General features: G+C 33.6%; 1 protein-coding gene across 7 annotated transcripts; it reads right to left on the reverse strand.

Annotated features, from left to right (window-relative positions):
• Positions 1-4,756: 4,756 nt before the first annotated feature.
• On the reverse strand, positions 4,757-21,199 carry LOC107630024 (serine/threonine-protein kinase CTR1). 7 transcript variants are annotated; one of them, XM_016333018.3, is made up of 18 exons: positions 20,645-21,160; positions 18,809-18,851; positions 18,451-18,707; positions 16,514-16,717; positions 15,960-16,148; positions 15,636-15,880; positions 14,865-14,978; positions 14,530-14,619; positions 12,446-12,541; positions 11,744-11,839; positions 9,044-9,164; positions 8,139-8,385; positions 7,283-7,406; positions 7,161-7,180; positions 6,725-6,881; positions 5,692-5,980; positions 5,484-5,556; positions 4,757-5,204 (listed from the first exon to the last, which is right to left on the reverse strand). In XM_016333018.3, exons 3-18 carry the CDS (start codon positions 18,694-18,696, stop codon positions 5,122-5,124), a joined length of 2,394 nt encoding a protein of 797 aa, XP_016188504.1. In that variant the 5' UTR covers positions 18,697-18,707; positions 18,809-18,851; positions 20,645-21,160; the 3' UTR covers positions 4,757-5,121. The 7 variants fall into 7 exon arrangements, with proteins under 7 accessions (XP_016188504.1, XP_088364828.1, XP_088364830.1 ...); XM_088508702.1 differs by having other exon boundaries at positions 18,451-18,851; positions 20,645-21,199; XM_088508704.1 differs by lacking the exon at positions 14,530-14,619 and having other exon boundaries at positions 20,645-21,145.
• Between the last annotated feature and the right edge of the window lie 5,236 nt (positions 21,200-26,435).

Raw genomic sequence — 26,435 nt, forward strand, 5'->3', positions numbered from 1 at the left:
GAATGGTTACGTATGCCTATTTTCAATGTTTGTGGATAATTTTTGTAATATTTTAAAGTTAAAGCTAAACTTCATCATTTCTGACAAACATCTTGGGGTCAATATAAATTAAGCTGTAAGAAATTTATTAGCAAAATATAAGAAATGGGCTATAGTAACGGAGGAATGTGATTGATCTCTTAGCAAATAATATATCATTGAGTTATTTGAATTCTTTCTAGAACTTGTATGTTATTTTATGTTTGGTATTTTTTAGCTTGAGGTTTAGAATACTGTCTCCTATTTGAATGAGTATTTTACTAAAGTGCTAATTGTTTTCAACAAATCATGTTAAAGACCTTATTACCTGCATCTCAAAGTATCTAAGCCAGATTGTTACTGTAGACAACAATCTCTTCATCTTGATAAAATTGTGAAAGAATAAGAAAAGAGAGAGGAAGAATATTATACTTTATATTTCTTGATTGAATTGAATTGAAGTATGAAGGTAAAACTATATATATATATATATATATATATATATATATATATATAAAGCATTAGTCTAAGAAAGATAAAAGCAAATAAAGATAAGATAAGAACAAGTGAACAACTAAAGATAAGATAAGATAAAATAATAAAGACTAAAATTGTAATTGAATTATGTATTCTATTGGGTTGAATTTGTAGACCACAAGACTTCTTTATTGTTGTTATAGGCTAAGGTGGAAGAATAGTTTAATATATCTTTTCATAACCAATGAATGGTATTTCATGCATTGCCTTTTTTGTAGGACAACTACATGACACACAGGTACAAAGATCTTTGCTATTTAACATTGAAATTTAAAGTCTTCAAAGTCAAAAATATAAAAAACTTCAAACCTCCCATATTAAATTGTGAGTAATTTTGAAGCACAAACTTTGATAAGAAGCAAACGACAATAGTGCAGTATCTGTTGCATTTGGAATTTTGGAAAGTCATATAACATTTAGTTGTTATAGTTTTTTTTCATTATTATTATTTTTGGTAGTTGTAGTAGTAGCAGTAGTAGATTAATATTATGAAAAACTTAGATGTCCATAAAAGTTACATGGGATTAGTTTTATATATGTATAAAAAAGGTAAAGATTTTCATTTTTCAAGATAAAATTGATATTGATTTTAACATGGTCTAAATAAGGAATTAATTAATAAATATTTTCTAGAACATTTGTTAAGTAGATAATAATAGTAACTTTTGAATCACCAACAAACAAAGTGCTTCTTTAACAAATTTAACAAGCGCATAGTTTGTTAATCAAACTCTTGAAAACATATTTTTTCTTTGCTCAAATAGAGTCCATACGTCCATGCCTATGAAGAACATATTAGTGTTAATAATAATAACAGTTCCTTAAGACTTATATTTATTATCTTTGAGTGATCTATGGATATTCACATTTTGGTTCCCCATCAAAAATCCAATTTTTTCCCTCTTTTTTTGGGTCGTGCCATCAAAGATTCGATTAAACTAGAGAATGATGTTAGGTGTAACAATTATGTACAAATATGTATAGACTTCTAAGATGAGAGTTTGGACCATTTAAAAAAAGTTTAATGAACAAAACGGGCTAACGAGTTTAGTTTTTATTTTTCTTTTGTCTGAATTGGTAATTTTTTATTTAAATAAAAAAAATTATATTACGGACTAAAAATCTAAAATATTAATGTTCGAATAATTTTTTTGCCTTTTAATAGATAAGATTGGAATTTGAGTTGTTTTTTATTAGAAGTAAAGATATCTGAATTAGATTGCTAAGAAAAAAATTGTTAAGAAATTAACAAAAATAGGAAAAAAGAATAAGAAAAAAATAAAAAAAATTAAACGAGTAAATAAGTCAATTCATTTATTTCGTAGACCAACTGTTTGATCAAGCACCTTAAACAACTCTAAATGAGCCAATCCTAATGGACCCAATCCATTTTAACTGTTCTAATTAAAATTTCGTAATGTTATGGTTAAGTAATGTGAACGAATTCGGTCTTAGTGTTTTAAAAAGAAAAAATAAAGAGGAATATAGTTCTAATTAACGAAAGAAAATATAATTTAAATCTTAAGTGTAATTTAGTTTTATTTTTATGAACAAAAAATATTATTCTATAATACATCAAACTTCTTTTATTTTGTGCTTAATATATATTTAGACTAACATTGAAAATCTTTAGTACAATAGAATATTTTATTAACATCGAACGAACTCAGATTTTGAACGAACTCAGATTTTGAAATTATACCTATGTACGACATTTTGATATAATGAAAAGTTAAAAATATTATCTAAAATAAATAATTTTTGTGGTGAAAATAAATTCTGTAGTCTTGTGTTGTTGCACCGGTCAAATGCTAGTAGACATTGAGAAAAGGAAATTTGAATCAAGGTCTTCTTTTTCAAGTACAAAACGGATTTTGATATCATTGACTCATTGAGTGCAAGAGCCTTTTTCATTTTGTCTAACAAATCTGAACGAGTAAGAACATAAGGCAAAAAATAAAAGTGAATTCTATGGTGTAGAAAGAGAGAATCTTTTATACCTATATATATTTATTGTCAATAGAAAAAACTATTAAGTGTTTAAAAAGAAAAAACTTAAAAGATAATATCTGTCATTGTTTTAATAAGTTGCGAAATTTTTTTTTTTATTTTTTTTTGCTATTCCTTAAGACACGTGAAGGGATTTAGTAACTAAATGTAGTAAATATTTATTTAATTAGTGATTATAAAAATGATGTTAGACTTTTATTTGTTTTTTGTTTTTGTTTTTGTGAATTTCATTTATTTTGGTCAGACCACATTTATAAATAAAAATTAAAAATAGACCTAATATATTAGTATTTTTTCACAAAAAATACATAAAAAATTTCATGGTAATTAAACACATTTTTTAGAATAATAATTAACAAAAATTATATTAAAATACTAATTAAATTAAATAATTATTTGAAATAACTGTCAAAATTTATTAGAAATATCAAAAGGGTAATAATTTGGTTAAAAATTTGAGAAAGTAATATATATTTTAAAAAATAATAATGATTACGGTTTAAAAGGTTAAAACATTTTCATAAATAATAATTATAGTAAACAATATAAAATTTGTAATATACGTCAATATAATTCTTAATTAATATGTGCGATTTGAATACTAATTTAAATTTAAATTTAAATTTATCTACTTTATAATATTAAACTGTATTTTATACCGTATTTTGATTTTTAAGTTGATAAATTAATAATTAATTATTTTTAATTTATTATGTACTAATTTTTAATTATGAGATAAATTTGATTATTTTACATATCAAGTGTTAAACCTAATCAGATTTTAATACCGACAATACAAAATTTTAAATTCACAACACACTTTTTTTTCTCTTAGTAGTGAACCTTGCACCATTTATCTATTAGTAATATATTAAAAGAGAGCTAAATGTAGCTTTCTAAGAGGCTAAGAATGAATATGAAAGTTTTCTTTAACTTTCTTTTAATATATTACTAATAAATAGATGGTGCAAGTTATTTTCCCTCTCTTGAGTTCACTACTCTTTAAGGTAGTAAGAGAAAAAAAAAAAAGTATCTTGTGCTTTGAGATTTGGTGTTGTCCGTATTAAGATTCAATACTTGATATGTGAAATAATCAAATTCATCTCACAATTAAAAATTAACACATAATAAATTAAAAATAATTAATTATTCATTTATCAACTTAAAAATCAAAATACAATATAAAATACTGTTTAATATTATAAAATAGATAATTTAAATTTAAATTAATATTCAAATCACATATATTAATTAAAAATTATATTTACGTATATCACAAATTTTATATTATTTACTAGAAATATTATTTATGAAAATTTTTTAACCTTTTAAACCTTAATCATATTGTTTTTCTAAATATATATTACTTTCTCAAATTTTTTAACTAAATGATTACTCTTTTGATATTTCTAATAAATTTTAACAGTTATTTTAAATAATTATTTAATTTAAGTAGTATTTTAAAATAAATTTTGTTAATTATTATTCCAAAAAATTATCTAATTACTATAGAATTTTTTTATGTATTTTTTGTGAACATTTTGGAAAGACTTTTTTTTCTTCCTGCACCATACTTAATACATGCTTTAATACATATAAAAAGTTAATGAATTTTTTTTATAAGTCTTGTAATTTATAAAATTTAGGTCTGTATTTTCAATTTTTATTTATAAATATGGTCTGACCGAAAATAAATAAAATTTTAAAAAAACAAAAAAAATTTCAAATAAAAGTCTAATATTATTTTTATAACTACTAATTAAATAAATATTTATTATTTCACGTACATCAAAGAATAAAAAATAGAAAAAATTTAGCAACTTATCAAGATAATGTCTTTAAATTTTTCTCTTTGGACACTTGGTAGCTTTTTCTATTGACAACAAATATATATACACTAGAAAATTCTTTCTTTCTACACTATAGAATCCACCTAAAAATAATATTGATTCAATCCACCACTTTCTGAAGGTCCATAAGTGTTAGCTTTTGAAAATTTCCACTATTCACATCAAAATATTGTAGTATATTTGCAAATTCAGATTTTGAATGTATTTGTTAAATAGAAAAAATAGTATTTCTCACAATTTCTTAATTCATATACCTTATTACCAAAATAGAATTGTTACTCCTATTTTGATAATGCTATTCCTTTTTTAAAATTTATGTAAACATACAACACACACAAAAATTACTTGTGAAAAAACCGAATGGTATTATTACTTCTCAAAGTTACATAATCCGTAAAAGATTATAGAATCTCTCCTTTTAGACCTGGACCAGAAATATTTTTTTCTTATTTGTCGTAAAGACGAGGCGAGAATAGGATAGAACGCAACTTTCTTTATTACCCCCGCTTAACAGATTTGGTTGAAAAAACACAAAAAGAAAGTTAAGGTAGGGAATCCGGGAATGAACTGACCGATGCAAATTACATGTTTCCCCACCCTCGAGAGAAAAACAGAACAAAATTCATTAAGACGACGACAACGTTAGCCTATGTAATAACTCTACCCAAGTTCACTATGTAGTATGTACAAGACATGAAGCAATGCGTCAAGACATTGAGTACTCAATGTCTACCAAACGAGAGAGGATCTCCTCGCAACTTGGTCGCTCATGCGGTTCTGCCCAACAATCTGCACGCAAGAAAGAACACAAGGAAATACCGAGTTAATCGATGGAATCAAAATAATGCCATTAACATATATTTCATCCATTTCTTTTTATCCAGCACCGTCATTGTCACTTTTTGGTACATCTTTTTACACTGATCAAAGATATGAGATATCCTAAAAGTGATAAGTGCAGTGGTAGTGAAACACCACCCCCACCCCCCTTTTCTCGCTTGCTCTCGCTCTCTCGAAAAAAAAATTGAGAAATAAAACAAATCATTAATGTTTTGCACTTTTAGACACCTGATATCAGCCTGCCCATTGGGCCTTCAGGAAGTTCCAATCTGGAACCCTCGTGAGCTACAGCATAAACAACCTAATCAGAAGAATGAGAAAAAAATAGAAGTCAATAAAAAAAATTCTTAAGAGTTTGATGAATCAATAAAGAAAAATTCAATGAAGCAGCATGACAGATAGAAGATCATGAAAAAGAATAAATCTGTCAACATACCCTCTCTGGCGGTACACCTTCCCATGGCCTACTCAAGGTGCAGAGCTCCCACATTATCACCCCAAGACTAAAGATGTCACATTTTTCAGTGAATGGTTCATTTCGAATGAGTTCAGGAGCCATCCACTCTGGAGTTCCGGCTGACGAAGAATCTCTCATGGGAGTCTCTGTCACTATTCTTGAGAGTCCAAAATCACAGATTTTCACTGTCCAATGCTTGTCTACAAGACAATTTGCACTTTTTACATCACGGTGAATAATCTTCATACGATGGATGTGCATCAAGCCCCTGTATGCCGCCAAGGTGTTCTTTTCAGCATTAACATATCAAAAGAAATCTCACAAATATTGATATTTCAACGAAAATGACAGTTACAATCCTTTTGTTGGCACATTACGTCACATCCTATGGAAGGAAAGTGGGGAAGGCGAAAGAAAGACTGTATATTGAAACTTTTATTTTGCTGTTTGTTTCAAAAAATGAAATAGCACAAGAACGGTATAATAAAAATTGTGTGCAAATGCATTTAATCGGGACAATCGAGGTCGTACTGCACTTGAAAATTTCTTGTCTTGTGATGCTCAAAGTTCCTGTCTTTCCGATAGTGGTAAATTCCATTTATCCTGATCTGACAAAAACTTCCAAAGTAAATCTTTCCATTTGTCTTATGCTTACTAAAGTAGGGTTCATCTCACTTTTCCAATTTGTTGATTGAACAGATGTTATCTTCCTAAGTCTAGTCTTACAAATATTGCGGGTTTTAATGGAACCAGATACAAGTCCAGTCTGTCCAGTCAACAATTGAAAATAAGTAAATAAGTTTTGGCCCAGTATGTGAGTTTGCTTAAATGATTTATTACACTTTACTATCATAAACTGTATTGAAGAAAAGAGTTTGAAAGACAGAAGCAAGAAGATGTATCACATACTCACATCAACATGAACGGACAATACAAACCATATAGCTTCGTAGAAAACTAAGGCGTTATGATGGAGAAGAGATATTGAAAGATGCAGAAACAGAATACTTACCGGCATATGCCACGCAACATCTTTAGCCTTTTCTTCCAGTTAAGCTTCTTCTTTTGATCACTCATATGAAGCAAGAAATACAAAGATCCCACCTCCATATATTCCGTAACCATTGACAAACGTGGAGGCTTTGTGCATGCACCAAGAAACAGAATAACTGCATAAAATTTAATCACCTGATAAATATTAGCAGATTCCAAACAAAAACAGACTACCTAAAGAATTTACAACTATATGAACAACATTGTCCTTATAATTGAGCGGTGAAGAATTTGATAAAATGATTACTCCAGTCTTCGTCATCATAATTTTTTTTTTTAAGGATTTAGTTTGTCTTGTATCAAATACCATCTATATACCCCCCAAAAAAAAGTGCAGGACCAGTTAGTGAGAGACCATAACTGTAAAAACAACTAGTTTGGATGTTTGAGAGTACCGTTAGGATGTCGCAGCCGGCTAGAGGAAAACAAAATCACATACAAAAAGGAGAGATGAGGCGTCAGCAAATACTCTCAAAGTACCAGAATTGCCGAGGAACAGAAAAACAACACAAAATACCTGAGAATGCTTATCTCATTGCAGAAATCTTCCATATTTTCAGCAGTTAAATCTTGCTCAAGAAAAACCTTGATTGCAACATTTGTGCCGTTCCACATGCCACGGAAAACCTCGCCAAAGAACCCTGGGAAAGAAGGATACAGAGAATAAATCCAACTAAATTTGTCAAATATGGTGCAGTTTTTATGGGAAGGGGAGTCTTGGAACAACTAAGTTGTTTCCATTTGACCCAAGGTCATAGATTCAAGCCGTGACTTGTATTAGGTTAAGTTTGCCAACATTTTACCCTTTGGGTGTGTGTGCAGCCCTTCCCCGAACCTTGTATACACCGGGATGCTTTGCACCGGATTTGGGATGCTTTGCAGCCTTTTCCCAAACTTTGCATACAATCGTCAATTGTATCATATTGTGAGTTAGTAACAAATTGAAATTAGCTAAAATAGTGTGTTCATAATTATAACAGGATATCCAAATTTCTAATTTTACTTTTTATTTCTCAAATGCTGAGGCTCCTATTTCTATTTCGTTTTTTGCATTAATTCCAAAACTTCAATTCTTTTCCTTCCTAAGAATGAATAGTTGTCAGGTTGAAATAAACTAGGGAATTTTTCAATCTGCTATGACAAATTTGCTCCAGAGCAGTCTAGATCTGTCACAACCAAGCACAAATATGTGGTGGGAAAACAAAGTCAAAAATTAATAAAAGCCAAGTGATTCATAATCAATTCAAAAAACCACCATGACTAACCCTTGTAAACAATCTGTAGCATATACCATGAGAACGATACTGAATAACACCATGAAAATTATAGATAGTATAACTTTAATAATCTAATAAATAAGAAGCAAAACATACCAATCCCAACACGAGTTCCAACGGTTAATTCCGAGAAGTCAATATTCCATTCTTCAAATGGTAACAGAGGTTTATTGTTGAACATTTGTGATTCGAGAACTTTATTCCAAGTCAACTCCAGTTTAGCATTCACTCCATATCCAGATGGCCCACCTCTCTCAGGCGCTTGTCCTCTATAATCATGCGGTGAAGACGGTAATGACATTGCTTTCTGAGAACTGTCACCACGACCATGGAAATTTGACAGCTGTGATAATGGAGAGGGAATGACGTGAAGATATTGGAAGCTAGTTAAACTGAAAGGAATGATACACCCTTTCCTCTTCTTTTTCTATTAAAAGAATCACAAGGATGGAACACGTAGAAGCTAGTCCATATATTAGGCCAAAGTCACATATAAACACCAGCTCTCTTTAAAATTCTAGCATTCTGCCATATTAAAGGTATATCTGCCTAAGTACTCTGCTACATGATATATAATAGAGCTAGAATCACATGAAAAACTCGGAAAGATCAAGAAAGAACACATGTAGAGGCTAATCCAAATGTTCATTTAAAAAGAGTGATTATTATATATATTTATTTTAAATCAAAAGTAATTCTTTTGTAAGAAAGAAAAGAGTAGATAGAGGATAATGTGATGTAATCTTTATAAAATGATGAAATTTGCAGATATTGTAATTTAAATCATTTGTAATATATTCATGAACAAATAAATATATGTAATGTTTTTTTCTTTATATAAAAAAGATCATTATTGCAATAGCATATTGCTCTCTTATACTTTTAATTATGCAATAAAATCTTAGCTCTGTTGCACAGGAGATGCTGAAAGATGCATAGACAGAGAAAGAAGATTAAAAAGATAGCATACTCCATTGTTAGGGGAAAATTTGCGGACATACATTTCTCTGAAGATCTGGACCACTAGTTCTATCATTCAGAGAATTGGACAAAGAACTATGATCCCCATGTTCTCTTAGACGACGAGTTTGCTTAAGTGCTTCATTCATTGCCCGTACAGCCCTACAAAAATCAGATCCTGTGTTATCACAGTATTAAAACAGCTTACAAATCAATTCCACACCTTGTTTTTTGTTGTTCTATGGTGATTTTCTTTGGGTTACATTGGCTGGTATCCTTAGTGTGTGTGCTGAGTGTGGCAGAAAGCTTTGGCCCAGTTCTTGTTGACTAACATTGTTGGTTTGGGGAGAATGACAGAAACTTGATCTTTGAGGAAGTGTACTATCTGTTTGACCATGCCATTATTTGGGTATTTGATTGGAGCTCAATACTCACATTTATAATGGCAAGCATTCGGACAAGAACTCCTTATGGGATAAAGTTAGCATCTTGCTTCTGTTTCGAGCAAGGTAAAGCTTTCCTCTCTTAAATTGTTTCCCCTCCTTATATTAATCATCTTATTAGAAGTCTGTAAGCTAGGTACCACAAATACTAGGACTAGGCAGTGACAACAGAATAATAACAGAATGTGTAAGAATGGATATAGAATTATGAAAGGTAGAGTAGAAGAAAGAGTAGAAGAGTGCACGGATAAGAAATAGAGGAGCTGAAGATATCAGGGTGATACTCTCCAGTCTCTGATATATTATAATGGAAGAGCAAAATACTTAAAAGTAGATAACAATGTAGCATTAGAGAGCCACCACTCTCCTCAGGCCCTGCCCAGCCTAAATCCTTCCTTTCTCTATTGCCTTCAGCCCCCTTAAAGTCCCACTTTGATGAAAGATATGATCTAGATAGAGATAGAGATACTAAGGAAAAATCAAAGTCCTAAAGACTTCATATAATTCTATTAGTGTCTCATCTATATTAGACATAAGACCTAAAGAGCCTTAGTAAGTTCTTGGACAACCATCCCTCATAAGTGCATGCAAACACTATATTGGGTTATTAGTAGATGTTTGGTCTTGCAATAATAGAGTAAGTTAGCTTAGTGATAGTGAAGCCTATGGAGAATAGAGTAGAGGCTATTAGTTGTAACTGCTGAGTCCACTAGGAAAGGACAGCTCCGAATACCTAACAGTTTTCATGACTAACTTAAGATATAAAGGACTATTTGACCCCTTAGGATAGATTGTACAGCAAGCTATTAAAGTATTAATCCTTGTATAGTTGTATATAAGCACAGTTCAGTGTTAAACTTGGTCATAATACAGATTACACATTTCTGAACTACTCTCTGTTACTCTAAATTCTGTCATCTTAACTATTATGGTGTCCAGAAATTATAAGAGCTAAAGGATGGATCCTCCCCTTTGTCTCCACCTCCAGAAAACTCATCATCTTTGGTGGTTCCTCCTCTTCCACATTTGTGCCCTATCCCGAACATGTTACTCAATCTTGATGATTGGTGCTTTGTTCTTTGGTGCCATCAAATTCTTGCAGCGACCAACTGCAATCGCCTCCTCAGTCTTGTCTATCATTTTGCGCCTCATCCAGCGAGTATGAACTCTGTGAAGAGAAGGATCGAACTCTCCTCACATGGCTCATGTCATCCATTACTGAGTTGGTTCTTACTCTAATTGTTGATTCCAAGTTCTCCTGACACGATAGTGAAGTGATAGTAAAGTCGATAGAAAATAAAGTAGAGGCTATTAGTATTAGTTGTAACTGCTGAGCCAACTAGGATGGAACAGCTGTAACTACTTAACAGCTTTCAAAACTAACTTAAGATGGAAAGAACTATTCTGCCCCTTAGGCTTGCTTGTACAACAAGCTATTCATCCTTGTATATATGCACAGTTCAGTGCTAAACTCATTCATAATGCACATTACACATTTCTGAACTTCTCTCTGTCTCTCTCAAAACTCTAATAAGCAAGCTTCACACTTTAGATGTCTAGTCTTGGGTGTGATTGGGCGTGTAAGTAACTTTGGATAATACATCCACTAGAGACATGGTCTGAACAGCCTTTCTAGGTTCATGAGCAAGTTTTTACGATTGATTTAGAACTTCTAAATTCAAAGACATCTAAAAGCAACTACATACTTGATAAACATGGTTGCTATAGTGTCACCATTAATTTTCAACTAATGTGATCCAGGATCAGGTAGTAAGGTCTCAGTTTTGCTATATATGATTAACTGACAACATGATCCAGGCCGCCAGGAAATCTATCATTTTTAACACAATAAAAGATCTCCATGAGCATGCATATGTCCAAAATAAATGAAACATGTGCTGGTAAAACATAAATATTAAAATATAGGAAATAGACAATTCACTCAACAATTGAAAACAGAAAACAAAATGAATCATTAAAAATATGAAGGAACCAGAGCCATGGTAAGGGTCATATATATGTTATCTTATTTTGCTTCTAAAAACACTTCTAATTAAACATTTAAAGATAGAATTTGTGCATTAAGTTGCCATTTCACTTACACGAGAGATTTTGGCTGAAAAGCCATTTTTTAATGTAAACTACCATCATACTGGGGGAAAACCGTGTAATCAACCAAATTCATAAAAATTAAAAAAAGTTAAAAGAAAAAAAAAACACAAAATAAATCTGATCAGCACCAAGGATGGAACACTCAACATGTACAAAATTGAGAAGCATAATAGAATAATAGTCAACCTTACGATATCATCACCAATCTCAGGAGTAACACTGACACTTCTTCGTATCCTGCGAGCTTGTGAAGATGATGCACCATCTGACCTATAGCTGGATCTGAAAATTTTTACAAATTCATCTATTCAAAAATTAGGAAAAATATACTTGCATAAAGGTGCAAAACAACATATAATGAACTTAATAAACATATGCATGGCAAGTAACAACCCACATTAACCAACGAAAAGTTGAGAAGGAAATAGATCCCTAAGCACCAGTTCACCACGACACTTGGTGATGGAAATCTATGTCTATCCATTTTTCTGTTCTCTCTATTTTTATCAGTTTACAATGGCAGCTCTTCTAGAATGAAATCAAACTAAGCAACATAATTACTTCATCAAAACTTGAACTGAAACCAATTCTGAAGCTACTTATGATATACCCAACAATGTTTCGATAGAGGAAAGTAACTTCATAAGTCCAGAACCAACAAAAGTGAAGTACATGCTGACGTAAAATTGTTTCATATACACAATATAAATAAAAAATGTGAAAAACATGATATCACAAACTGGGATAGAAACAAACTAGAAAGGTTAACAAGCAACTATTTTTCATTTAGTAAATAATGAAACTTTAGAAGCCAAAAATGAAGAACAACAAAAAAGACCTGCCATCACAAAGTAGAAGAAAATATAAAGGGAACAAAAAGGAATAAACCTTAATGTGCTCTGGTCATCAGCAAAATCTCTAAATCCTAACCTATCACCGCTAAGCATGGATCGCCGATGTGCTCGAAATGATTGATGTTCTGGACTGTGAAAGCATAAACGTTTACAACACAAACAGAAAAGTGAACAAATTATTAATTATAAGGGATTTTTGCACATGAAGTTTTGAGATCAAATAGATAGGTTTGCCACTAATTTCACAAAATGATAATGCACAGACCGATTTTTGGGAAGACAGTGGCCAAGGGCTCCATCAATAAGTGATGTGCTTGTGATAACATTTCCATCCATTAGCAATCGTAAAACATTATTATTAAATTGGTTCTTAGATATAATTGGTTTCAAAGAAATATGGTCACAACAGCAATACTATAAAAAAGTACTACTCTGCTCCTCATAAAACTCAGACAGCAGCAATGTTATTTGTGCTGCAAATTTGTACCAATTCAACATCTATTATTGCATTGTTCTATGTCTGACATTTTATAAATGCTTTAGTTAGTATATGGTAATTGCTGGGTGAATCCTATGACTTCATACCAGTCATTGTTGACTAGTTTTGCTAGTTTTGGGAGAAGCACAGAAGCCAAATCTTTGTGACGGTATTCAGACTATGCAATTTCTTGGTGAAATTGAATGGAGTATAACCCTTGCATCTTTAACGGCAGGCATTGTGAATTTGTGACAACTTCGTGTGTGATATGATTAGGCATTTGACCTCTACTTGCTATAGAAGTGTATGATCATTTCAGAGGAGTTTCTCTCCCACCCTTAAGTATGCAGAGAGATTAGAAAAACTTGCACTTTTGACGTCTTCTTTTGTTAGTTCATGATTTTGTGATGAGGACCTCTTCTCCTTTTCTCTTTGTAATATTCTTCTCTTCCTGTTCATAAAATTATTTTATCCCAAAAAAAAATGTAACTGCGTTCTTGGTTTCACTTTGTTAGTTCTAAAAAACTACTTGTCATTTTGTGCCAGATCCCATAGAAGTCAAAAGACATTCAGAAGTCTCAATAATCTAACCAAGATTATAGTGACTGTACAGTCACTTCCAAATCACAGATTTCTCAAGACAAATAAAACCTTTTCCCTAAACTAGCAATAGTGATGTCTTTCAGAAATAACCCTTTTCCATTTATCATCATATTCTACTCTCTATCAATTTTTTTTCCTGGCCAAACCAAGTATATCATTATGTAATGTAAGGAATCATTTTGAAAACACAATTAGGTCCAGGCAGAGGAATAACTAATTTCATAAATAAAGACATACCAACCAGGAATATTTATAACTTTAAAATATGAGAAGTAACACATTCAGAAGGACTAATCATTGATGACTTCGGGGCATCAACAAATCTATCACAACCTTGGTTGTTCCTTGCCAAAAATATCATGTAGCTAAGCATAGTGTCTAGTACTTAAGGCTATTGACAGTCCTATACCTTAGAATTCTGACAAATACCAACAGTCAATCTGTAGTCAAGAAAATACTCATAGTGCTCGCAATCAAACTTAAAATGTTTATCTTATTAGATCCTTAATTGGAGTTCATCTTTTGTTGCATTTGCCTATGGTGAGATCTCTTTATATCAACCCCTTGGTTATCTTTGAGGAATCATGAGTTTACCCTACAGGGTTATATCAGTTTCTATTTTCTACTCACTAAGCAGCAAAGTTTCTATGGCTATTCCAAGTTTTTAGTGCTTTGCTGTACTTGGCTGGAAAAGAATTCTAGGAACTTTGGTGATTCCTTTTAAACTATTGATTTTATTTGGAAGGAACTCTAATTGCTAGGCTTCCCTTTGAAGCTCAGCTGATATCCTGTCACATAGTTTATTATCCCTTTAGGACACTGGACATAGTTGTTTCTTTTGTATATATGACAATTTTTATCCTCTATGTATATTCTCCTCTCTAATAAAGTAACCCGTTCTATTAGAAGAAGGTGAAAAAAGGTCATCATGATAAACAATGTATACAAAATCAAGGTTATAAATACTATCAATAATTTCTTCTTAACCTAGCATGTATACTCATATTCATCTTAAACAATAGAGAATAATGAATAACCTTGAATTAGCAGTCCTCTGTTCAGCAATGACCTTTCTCCTACTATGCCGACCAAATGCAGTTGCAATGTTGGGTTCACTATGAGACAAACTGAGAGAATTGACAAAACCATTCAACAATAAACAGTTGGTATTCTACATCTTTGAGATATTCTAGGCAAAAGGGTTCACATATGATACCAAGAAAAGAAAAAAGTTATCCTAATCAAACAAATTGAAGTAGAACAGGGAAAAGAAACAAGCGAAACTAAGAGAAGAAAACCTTCAACTGAAAGGAAAACAATGAATTAGTGAAACAGCCAAACAGAACATCTCTATAAGGAATGGAGTTATCACCTCATTTTCCTTTCAAGACTGGGATATCGTAACATCAAATTTCTCAAGGAGAGGCCTGACACATTTGAAGACCCTTCAAATTTTCTTCGGAACTGAAAGTTTTCCCTTTCAACACTACAAGAAGTTACCAAGAAATCAATACTCGCCAGTTGACAATACTTATAACTATAACAGATAGAGAAGCTAGTCACAAATTGCAACCAAAAAGAGGGGGGGGGGGGGTTGAGGAGGCTTAATTATAAGTCCGGTTCTGTTAGTTTCATGATGACCAGTTTTAGTCCAATAATGTTATCCTTAGTTCTCAATTTGTTGAATTAAATCGCTCTGTCAGTTTGATGCTGATGTGACTAGCTTTGCCGATAGCTGTTTTGCACACATGGCATAAATTTGGTGATGTATCATTCCTTTTATTCACCTCACTAACTTGGATATGTGGTGCAATCCCACATGTGTACCATATCAATCTAAACCTCACAAAAGGGTTTAATTGCATAAAAGGGCAGCCTAGTGTACAAGCATCCAGCGTTAAGTAGGTTCCAAGAAAATGTCGCACCCAAAGATGTAATGTAAGCAACCTAACCTAATAAATGCATCAATGGCTATTCCAAGGCTTGAACAAAACATAAGAACTTGCATGAATATGAAAAATAGGACAAGATTGTTACAACTAAAATTAGTGAACAGGTGACAACCAAAACACTAAAGAAAGTAAAAGGGCAGTTAAGCCAAGGGCAAAAATGACAATAGGCTGCAAACTTCTCAGGATCTAACCTCTCTGAAACCCCATACAAAGGACTGTTTGGTTCCAATGGTGAATCACAAGAATCATTTTCGGCTGAATCACTCTCTCCTGCTGCAGATATATGTGTCATAAAAATTGACTTGGTTGATCGTGGTAACAATTGGCCAGGAAAACGCATGAGATCAACCAGCAGCTCCACAGAATTTAATACAACCATCACAGACATATGCTTGTAAGAGTCTATACATTCAGCAGCTCCATCATTTGGGAAACCCTGATAAGGAAATTGGTGAAACAAGACATATTGACATTGTAGAGAACAACTGCAACAGTGAAAAGAAAACATAGCTTACCATCATAAGCCTACTTTCAAGACCTACAGTGTCTGCTAATACTTTAAATAAGATAGCTCGAGGACGGCATGAACCATGCCTTATCTGCCCCAGCAACTGGACACCACAATTTTCAAACACATGGGAGGGCTCCTCTAGTGCAGCTTTTGCGGGACTTTCTGCATTTGGTCGCTTATAAAAATCAGAAACCTGTATAAAAATCAAGGTCAAAACAAATTGACATCACCGTTTACTATGCATAGGAAAACTGAATAATGCATGTAGGCAATAAAAAGAAAGTCCAGAGAGTGAATGTACACTAATCTCATTAATGCAGGCCAACAAACTTGTATTTTATAATTAACATTGAATGGTTCATTTCAAGAAAGGTGGCAATTGATGTTATTGAAAAAGCAGAAAGCATGCATAACAGCATCGAAATGAACAATGTTTCTTTCAACCTAATACTGGAAAGTATTTGACATTGTACAATACATTTTTATACAGCAGAGAATCTTAATGCTGGATAACAATGATCAATAATCTAGGATAGAAGATACAATGAGAGTACTTACTAATCCAGCTATCTTCTTAATCGTTGCAGCTGGATTTGAGTTCAATCCTTTGACCAATGTCACAATTAGTTGCTTCAACATGGATAACTTTCTATCTTTCTCTGTGTCCACAAGAATGATATCAGCCTTAAAACCATCTATACTCAAAGCCTGAAGCTCATCCAAAGTAGGAATATCATCGAAATATTTCTTGAGTCTTTTCTCCTGCATCGTAGCAGATTAATCAATGATAATAAATGTGTTGGAAGAAAACATTTTACCTATGCATGAGAACAAGCATACCACCTGTGAACTAAAACAATAATGCAAACCATAACTTAGCATAAGGTTATTGCAAAGCATTTATTAGATACTAAATAACTAAAACCACTCATAAGTCTTCGCATAACATGTTATCTCCTAGCATGGTACCAAAACCTCTATGGTCAAGTGGTTAGAAGTTAAATATTAGCAACTTGTGTTTTTTCCAAAAACCTAAATTTCAGCATAATATAAGGTAAGCCTCTTAATTATTCACGTTTCAAGTGAACTATATAAAAACCAGTCATAAGTGTTGACCTAGCAACCTAAAGAAGAGTTGGTTCCAGATTAATAGGTAATTCTAAATGCAGCAAGCCTAAACATTTCTACCACATTTTCCAGTTTCTCCACTCTCACACTTCTCTTTTATTTCAGTAAGCCTAAACTTGTACTTATTCTTCAATGGATATATATACTGTTGCTGCTGCTATCTATGTTAAGAAAGAATTAAACCTCAACATTTCTATCAGTGCTAATCTTTTCTCGATTTTCACTTCTAGCTTCTCTTCCATTTCCTACAAATTCACAATAGCAATCATGATATATGTACTAAAAAATAGTTATCAATAACGGAAAGAAAAAAAATTATTAGAAGGGAATAAAAGAGCACAAAAGAGGATAAGACATCGTCACAAAAATACAAGACCAAGTCCTATAAGGACAAAAACATGCAACAAAGTATGAGAACCCCTTTGTATATCATATTGGCCAAAGGAAAACCATCAAACCAATCATGTGGAAAGCACCAAAAGCATTCCAAAAAATTAATCCCCTCCAATAAAATCAAGCGAAAATGGAATCAATTAAAACTATTGAAAATAAGCTAGATGCACCAAACCGACCAAGCTATAAGAAAAGATGCAAGGCCCATAAGGCCAACCGCAACACTCCCAAGATTTCAAAAAATCCTTCAAAGGAGATCTAACCATAGGAATTACAAATTGATAAGTCCCTGATTCTGAATCTAAATCACACAACTTTTAGGGACAAAACAATGAGAGGCCTACAATTCTTTAGCAAAAGTAAATTGAGTCAATACTATTTTATATGTATAAAGTATAAATCCCATCTTATGGAATGTTGAGTTGAACATAATTAAGCTTGACCCGATGAATGAATTCAAATCCTTATCTCGAGCTTGATTCTTAAGCCCAGCTTATTAAGGTATTAATTGAATTGCAAATGATATGATATGGCCTGACTCACTTTCACTCCCACAACTAAATAACTTAAGAATTTAATATGGTATATATATTAATTGAGATAACCCAAGCGTGAATATTTGTACCATGAATGAATCAAAATGTGTCATGCCAAGAAAGAAAAAAAAAAAATATATATATATATATATAGACACACACACTCTCTTTAAATTGTAAAGAAAATGCAAGCACTAAATTAACACAATAATATTTCTTCTAAAGAATAAATGCCAAACACAAAAGAAAACTTCAGGGGAAAATTTCACTTTTACAATTCAACCTTGGTATATATCTCTACTATCTAAAAGTATTTATTTCACTTTTCTGCAATGATTATTATTTACAATTCAACATAATAAATTATTATTTACTAGAAACTTTAGAAGATAATGTATATATCCACATTGAGAGGGTAAAGTATGAATCAATCCTCACCGGAATAACTGAATAAAAACCATTTGGTATTGGTTCTGAAAGCATTCCAGTGTGCCAGAGAATCTGTGATGCTTTATGCGGTGACATGACATCTTCATTAGAATGTCTATGTGAGTCACTATCATTTAAGGTTTCTTGAGAACCCAAAGAAACAGATCCAAATTTTCCAGCAAAATCTGAAGGCCACGCTGACATGCTGGATGGCCTTTGCGTTGCCTGCCCTGCATCTTCTTGTGTCTCCTCCATGTTCTTATATACTTGGAATGAAAAACCATTTTGCCACACTTCTTAACCCATAAAAGATGTACGAAAGTTTAAGGAAGTTATTAAACCACAAATCATTGAATTGAATGCCTACTTGTTTTGTAGCCTCAACCATTTCAAGTTGAGGGCCATGCAACCTGCATCAACCAAATAAAAAGATGTCAGGAAGTTTAGGATGAGAAAACCATATCACAATATAGCATCCAAATCAAAGAAATTTCAAATCATTAAATGATAAATACCAAATAAAACAAAACATTTCCTACCATGAGCTGGTAAAGTTTCACCTTAAAAAATAAGAGAGAATTTTTTTAAAATAGCCTAGCTCCTCCTTTGCAATAATCTCTCTATGAACTATACATCCACAAGTCACAACAGACACTACTAGGTAAGCCACTAAAATTGATCCCAAGAGTAATCACACAAGGCAAATACAAAACAGAATTTATCAATAGTGACGAGCTCAGGGGAAATAGAGAACAGGGATGACGCGAGTCTAAAACATGCAAAAGACAAGTAAACATTAAACAGTCGTTAGTCATGGATAAACCCGTCTGCATGTTTGGCACCCCCATCATGTCTTTTCTATGGGTATGCCACAGAGAAACAAAATATATTGAAGCCAGAATCTATCCTCACAAAACAGATTTAGACATCATATGAGTATAAGAGGACCAAGACACTTCCATTAACAGATTCAATTATCTAGGTTAAAAAGTAGCACTTATCTTCAATACTAGGCTTCGATAGAATTATACTATGGTTATGGTTATATCAAATAGCATTCTTGTGGGTGACAAAAATGTAACATTTGATCCTTGCAGATCTTGTTTTGAACCCTGACAGTATCATTTTATGTATTAATCATGTAAAATTGAAACTCCAAGACACATGCATCTATATTGGAATTCCATACATTTTTTATTTAGATTATTTTGAAAACAAAATATAAAACTCCCGCGACAAAATTGGTAAAATGTGTGTTGCCTTTATTTGGTATATCAAGATTCTCTACCAAAGTTTCTCCATTCAGGTTTTTATTATATATAAGCTTCATTCAAGATTTTCAATTTCAATTTTCTTTCCAAACACAATTTCTACACACAATTTGGTAAAATGGCATAACAAAAGGGAAAGATTTTTCATATTAAATCCTCTCCTATTTATATTTCATCCTTCATTCATTAATGTATTTTTAATTTTCTATGATTTATTGATGCATTTCTAGGATTTAGTGTATGTTTGGATTAGCTTACTTTACATTCAAAAAGGCCTACAAAAAATATCTTATGGACATAACTTTTATATACTGCATGATTCTTTTGTAATCAAGCAATCTAAACAAAAAGTTAGGGAAAAGAATAACACCACCACTACCATGCATCTCGTGAGGGGAAAAATCATAAAAACTAATTACTCGGACATCAAAGGCGCAGCTAGCACCCAGGATTTGCAAGAACAGCAGAAAAATCAAGAAATATAAACAAAACTTCACAACCACGCAATGTCAAAATTCCATGTTCTACTAGTCATGTTTCAAAATTGACAGTAAGCAAGAGTGACAATTTCAAAGTGCATATATATATATATATATATATAAGGCAAATAATATCTTCTTTTTTCCTCAATTGAAACTAAAGCAAGCTTAACCCCAACGCGGGCTCAACTTCATTCAATACAAAATCTAAATCACTAATAAGCATGCTTAAAAATAAAAACGGAATATAAAAAATTACAAAACCACATCAAGGATTATACGAAAAAAAAAAAAGCATCAATGATCAAACATCCAATGCAGAAAAGGAGGATAAAGAAATTATGAAGGTAACTGAATTAAAATTGCCGCCAACAGAATCGCTAAAATCCAAAAGGGGATAAATGATGATTATTACAAAGAAGAGAGAGAGAGAGAGAGAGAGAGAGGTTATACCGCCAGGCACGAGATCCAAGCATTCGGTTTGAAACGCAAAACGGGGTTTGTCCTTCAGTGGCATTCGATTTTCAGTGGCTAATCATTATTCTAACGACGACTTGCGGCCAAGGCATTAAACACGCGTGCGGACGCCCAAGTGAAGAGTGGTTATAGAAAACGACAGGAACAAGGTGTGATGTGATGCAAACAAGGAAACGTATAGAGAGAGAGAGAGAGAGAGAGAGAGAGAGAGAGAGAATTGTTTGTATGGGTTAATAACGGATTTGGAATTTTGGATTAATGGAAAGCGATGGGCTTTTGGTGGGTTTGGGAGAGAAGTCAGAGAACAGAGAAGTAAATAACTAATAAGATTGAGTCAAGAGAGAGCGAAAGGGGTGGTGGCCTGCTGGGGAGCTGACGGGTGGTGAGTCACGTGCTTGGGGTGATTGGAGTCTTGGAGATGTAAGAGGGAAGGGATCTCCCATGCCCATTGCCCAGCCAGCTAGCTCAATAGTCAATAGCCGCTGCTTCATTAGCGTGAAAATTGAAATACTGGTTATTAAATTCCACTTCGTAATCCGTGATCAAGTTATTGATTTATTGACTATTGACTCCACCACTGAATTATTAGCTAAACGGACAATAATTAAATAAATATATAAAATTATATAACTTTTAAAATTAAATAATAAAAATAAAACATTTCGATAGTAACTTAAAATTGAGAAAGAATATTTATTTAAATTGGTGTCTAAGAATTTTTTTTTTTTTTTTGAAAGAAAGAATTTAACATTTGAAGCGGAACATACAAAGACAAAGACAAAAAAAATAAAAGACGAACCAACTTTTATGTTATCTTTGGCATAACCATCAACAACATGAGTTAGTTACCACACCACTCTATAGCACATAAAAACGATTGAGTCGCACAATCTACAACGTCTGTTGTCTTGTTCTGGAATATTACATCATTCTTTCGTAGCCAAATGTTCTATATAATTGAGAAAAACCCAACTAACCAATACTTGCGCACCTCCTTTCTTATAGGCATGGATCTCCAACTCTCAAAGTGATCTTTCAAAGTGCCGGGAGCTGTCCACACCTGACCAAATTCCGTGATCCATGCATACTACACCTACCAAGAGTACTCATAAATAACAAACAGGTGCCGAACATTTTCAATTTTTTTGTTACACAACACACACATATTATCATTTTGTTATAGGATTCCCAACCTACTCAGTCGGTCCTTTGTATTGACCCGATCAACCAATGCAAACCAAGTGAACAACTTAACTCGAAGCGGAACTAAGCCTCTCCAAATTTCTTTTGTGAATCTGTAGCTGAGAATCTCCTCGTCCAAAGTCGCTTCCTGAAAAACCTGCACAAATGAGTTAGTAGTATAAACGTCTTCCTTGTCAAATTTTCACACCACTTTATCTTGCACTTCTGCTATCAGTCTAACAGATTGCACTTCTGTTTCCCATTGGCTGAGCTCCCGCCTCCACTGAAAATGTCAAACCCACTCTATCCCATCCCAAAACCCACAATCCCCAATTGATGATCCTTTTTTGCTTGAAATCAAGAAGAGTCTCGGATAAAAGTCTTTCAACTTTCCCACTAGGAGCCACGTATCCACCCAAAATCTGGTGGTCCTACCATCCCCTACCTCTATAGCAAGGCCATCAATCATCTTCTACTTTACTTGTTGCTCCTTTATTTGTAGTTGACATATGTCTCTCCATGGGCCACCTCTCTCTGGTAAAGTCTGAGTAAACAACAACTGATTTGGGTTCAAACTATTACAAGAACACACAATCTTCTTCTAAAGCGGACAGTCCGCCTTTGAGAACTACCACCACCATTTAAACAGTAAAGCAGTATTACAAACCACTACATCACCCACCCCCAGTCCTCCTAACTTCTTTGGTGCCTGGATCCTCTCCCACTTTACAAGAGCTATACTAGGTCGTCCGTCATCCTTCCCCTAGAAGAACCTCCTCTGCAAAGAGATGATTCTTCGTGCAACCGCATTTGTCATCTTATACAAGCTCAGGTAATAAGTTGGTAGGTTATTTATGACAGATTTAATGAGTACCAGCTTTTCAATCTTACTTAGGACCTTCGCTTTCTATAAGCTGAGCTTCTCTTCCACCTTATCTATCACCGGCTTCCAAGGTTTTACTAATCACGGATTCGCTCCTAGGCTAATACCAAGATACCTCACCAGTAGGGCTGCCTCCTGGCAACCAAGCATCTGACACATCCGACTAGTCCACTCCTGACTGCAATTCACTGGTATCAAGCTGGACGTCTCAAAGTTAATGCTCAATCCCGACATAATCGCGAAGCACCTCAGAAGTCTCTTATAATTTCTCATTGTCTCCTCCTTGGGCGGACAAAATAATATTGTGTCATCCGCAAATTATAAGTGTGATAACTCAATATCATCCCTACCGATTAAAAGTGGAGATATTCGACCATTCCTTACTGCCTCCCTGATCATTCTGTTGAGCACATCCACCACCAGAACAAACAAAAACAGCAATAATGGGTCGCCTTGACGAAGTCCCCTCTCCATTTTGAAAGCTTTTATTGGTGACCCATTAACCAGAATAGAGATAGATGCCGACCTAATACACTCCTTGACCCGTACCCTCCATGTACTACCGAATCCCATCTTCTCTAACACAGTATCGACAAAGCACCATTTAACTCTATCATAGGCTTTGTGGAAATCCAGTTTGATAATCGCTGATGCCTTTCTTTTCAGTTTTAACCAGTGCACAATTTCACATGCAATTAAAGCTCCATTGTGTATCTTTCTCCCCTTCACAAAGGCACTCTGGAATTCTCCAACTAAACCTGGCATGACACTCCTCATTCTTCGTGTCAGCAGTTTAGAAATAACTTTATAAATACATCCAACCATGCTGATAGGTCTGAGGTCTTTTATCTCTTTTGCCCCAACGAATTTCGGAGCCAACACTACCCATGTGACATTGGAGTTTGTTGGTAGTCTTGCAGTCGCAAAAAAGCTCATCACAGCTATAGTGAATTCCGATACAATCTCACTCCAACACTTTATAAAATTTATGTTGCATCTATCACTCCCTGGAGCCTTAGAAGATTTGCAGTCCCATACTGCCTCTTTCACTTCCTCTACTGATGGCATCACCTCTAGGGCTTCAGTTTCCTCCCTCTCCAAACGGTTGACTAATCCATCCGTAAAGCTCAAAGCTGGGGAGACTTCCTGGTGGTACAGACGTTTATAAAAGTATCGAATCGCCACCTTGATTCTCGCTTGATTCCTTACTAGTCTCCCATTAATAACCACTGACTCTATCCTGTTATTCTTTCTTCTTGCCGAAGCAATATTGTGAAAATACCTTGTATTCCTATCCATCTCATTAGCATGCCGAGCCCTAGACATTTTCTTCCAGTGAACATCCTGTCTGACATACCACTTCTCACAGCATCTCACTAATGCCCTTCTTCTTGCCTGTTGTACCATCATACACTCCACACTACTAACCATATCATCCACCTTCTTTATCTCTTCCTCAAATTTCCTTATCTTCTCAGCTATATCCCCAAAATGCTGCTTATGCCATCTCCGTAGTGGTACTGATAGCGCTTTCATCTTGTCTAAGAATTGCACATCACCTGATTCCCCTCCACTCTTCCTTCACCATTCTTAGAAAGCCTTCATGTGTGAACCACGAGTCCAAGCTTCGAAAAGGTCTTGGGCCATCAAACTTTCTGCTATTTTTCATTATCAATGGATAGTGATCTGATAAGCCTCTTAGACCTCCCTTTAGTCGTGTCCCTGGATACATCTCAAGCCACCCTAAGGTAACAAGGCTTCTATCAATACGACTGCACGAATACCCCCTAAATTATGTATACTTTCGATCATTTAACGCCAGATCAACCAGCTTCATATCATTTATCCATGCTCTAAAATCCTCAGCAAACGCTGATAAGCTAGTCGCTTCTTTTCTTTCTTTCAAATGCATAATTTCATTAAAATCACCCAAATAACCGAACGGCACTGACGGAGGAAAAATGTCGGTAAAGATTTTCACAAAAATAATGCGTTACAAGTATAGTTTTAAACTGACAATAAAACCTCAGTCAATATTTAAATTGTTTGTCACTTAAGCAAACCCAATAAAATTAACCGAAGTATTCAACCTCGGGTCGTCTCTCAAGAAATTGCAGGGAAGTGTACTTACTATTGATTATGGGAAAACGTTTTTGGGGTTTTTGAATTAAGAGACAAGAAAGTAAAAATGGCAAGAAAATAAAGTAATAACTACGAAAGCTCTTAACAAGGAAAGAGGATTAGAAGTCCTATCCTTATTATCATTATCAATTGTGATGGTAAATGTGAATTGCCTTCACTTAGTTAACCTCTAACCAATGGAGGAAGGTCAAATGCATACAATCAACTTGAGTTCACAAGTCCTAGCCAACACATAGTGAGAGACTAGCTTTGGTGAAGTTCAAGCTAACCGGCAATCTTCAATCACCAATCAACAAAAGACTTTTGATAACTCAAGAGTCTCTAAATAATCAATCCAAGTCAAGAACGTAAAAAGTTAAATTAAAATCCACCCAAGCATTTTATCAAACAATTGGTAGGCACAAAATAAAAGTATGATAAAATTAACAAGGAATATTAAATCTAAACAACTAATTGCAAACATCAATGGCTAACAATTAAAGAGAGTAACAATAAACATAGAAAATATAAATTGTATTAACAGAAATCAAATGTAACAAGAGCTCATAAACATAAAAATGACAAAAAAAAAGAAAATTAACAAGAGAAGAAGATGAACTAAAGTGGTTAAACAAATAAAAGTAAGACAAAAACTAAATTAAAGGAAAATTGAACCTGAACCTAAAGAAAAATTGAAAGAAGAAACCCTAAACCTAGAGAAAGGAGAGAGCATCTCTCTCTAGAAAACTATATCTAAAAACTAAATTTGTGTGAATGAGAAGTGAATGATTGATTCTCCCCTTCTAGCTCTACTCTACAGCCTCTAATCTGTATTTTTGGGCCTGAAACTGGGTCAAAAACAGCCTAGAAATCGCCCCCAGCGAATTCTGTAAATTGCAGCACGTGACGCTCATCACGCGTACGCGTCAGCCACGCTTGCGCGTCATTTGGACATTGGCTCGGTCACGTGTACGCGTCATCCACGCGTGCGCGTCGCTACTAGATTCTCAAAACTTCACTTTTCTGTGTTCCTTCCACTTTTACATGCTTCTTTTCCATCCTCTAAGCCATTCCTGCCCTAGAAAACCTGAAAACACTTAACAAACATATCAGGACATCGATGGTAATAAAAGAGGATTAAAACTTAGCAATTTTAAGGCCAAAGAAGCATATTTTTAATCATAGCATAAAATTAGGAAGGAAAATGTAAAACATGCGAATTATATGCATAAGTGTGAGAATAATGGATAAAATCCACTCAATTCAATACAAAATAAATCGCAAAATAGTGGTTTATCAATCTCCCCACACTTAAACATTAGGATATCCTCATGCTAAGCTCAAAAGAAGCTATAAAGAAGGTGAAGAGGAATGGTAGAATTTATGAAATACAACCTATCTATATGAATGCAACTAAATGCAAAATGCTTTTACCTACTTGGTTAAAAGTAAATAAATCTTCCAAAAAAAAAACAAATATGAACTCACTAATTCAAATCATAAAATGAAGTACAAATAGACTTGCAAGAAGAAAGCTCGTGAAAGCCGGGAACAAAGAATCGAGCATCGAACCCTCACAGG

The sequence above is a fragment of the Arachis ipaensis genome, chromosome B3 (genome assembly GCF_059453495.1).
Source record: "Arachis ipaensis isolate K30076 ecotype BB chromosome B3, ASM5945349v1, whole genome shotgun sequence".
NCBI lineage: Eukaryota > Viridiplantae > Streptophyta > Magnoliopsida > Fabales > Fabaceae > Arachis > Arachis ipaensis.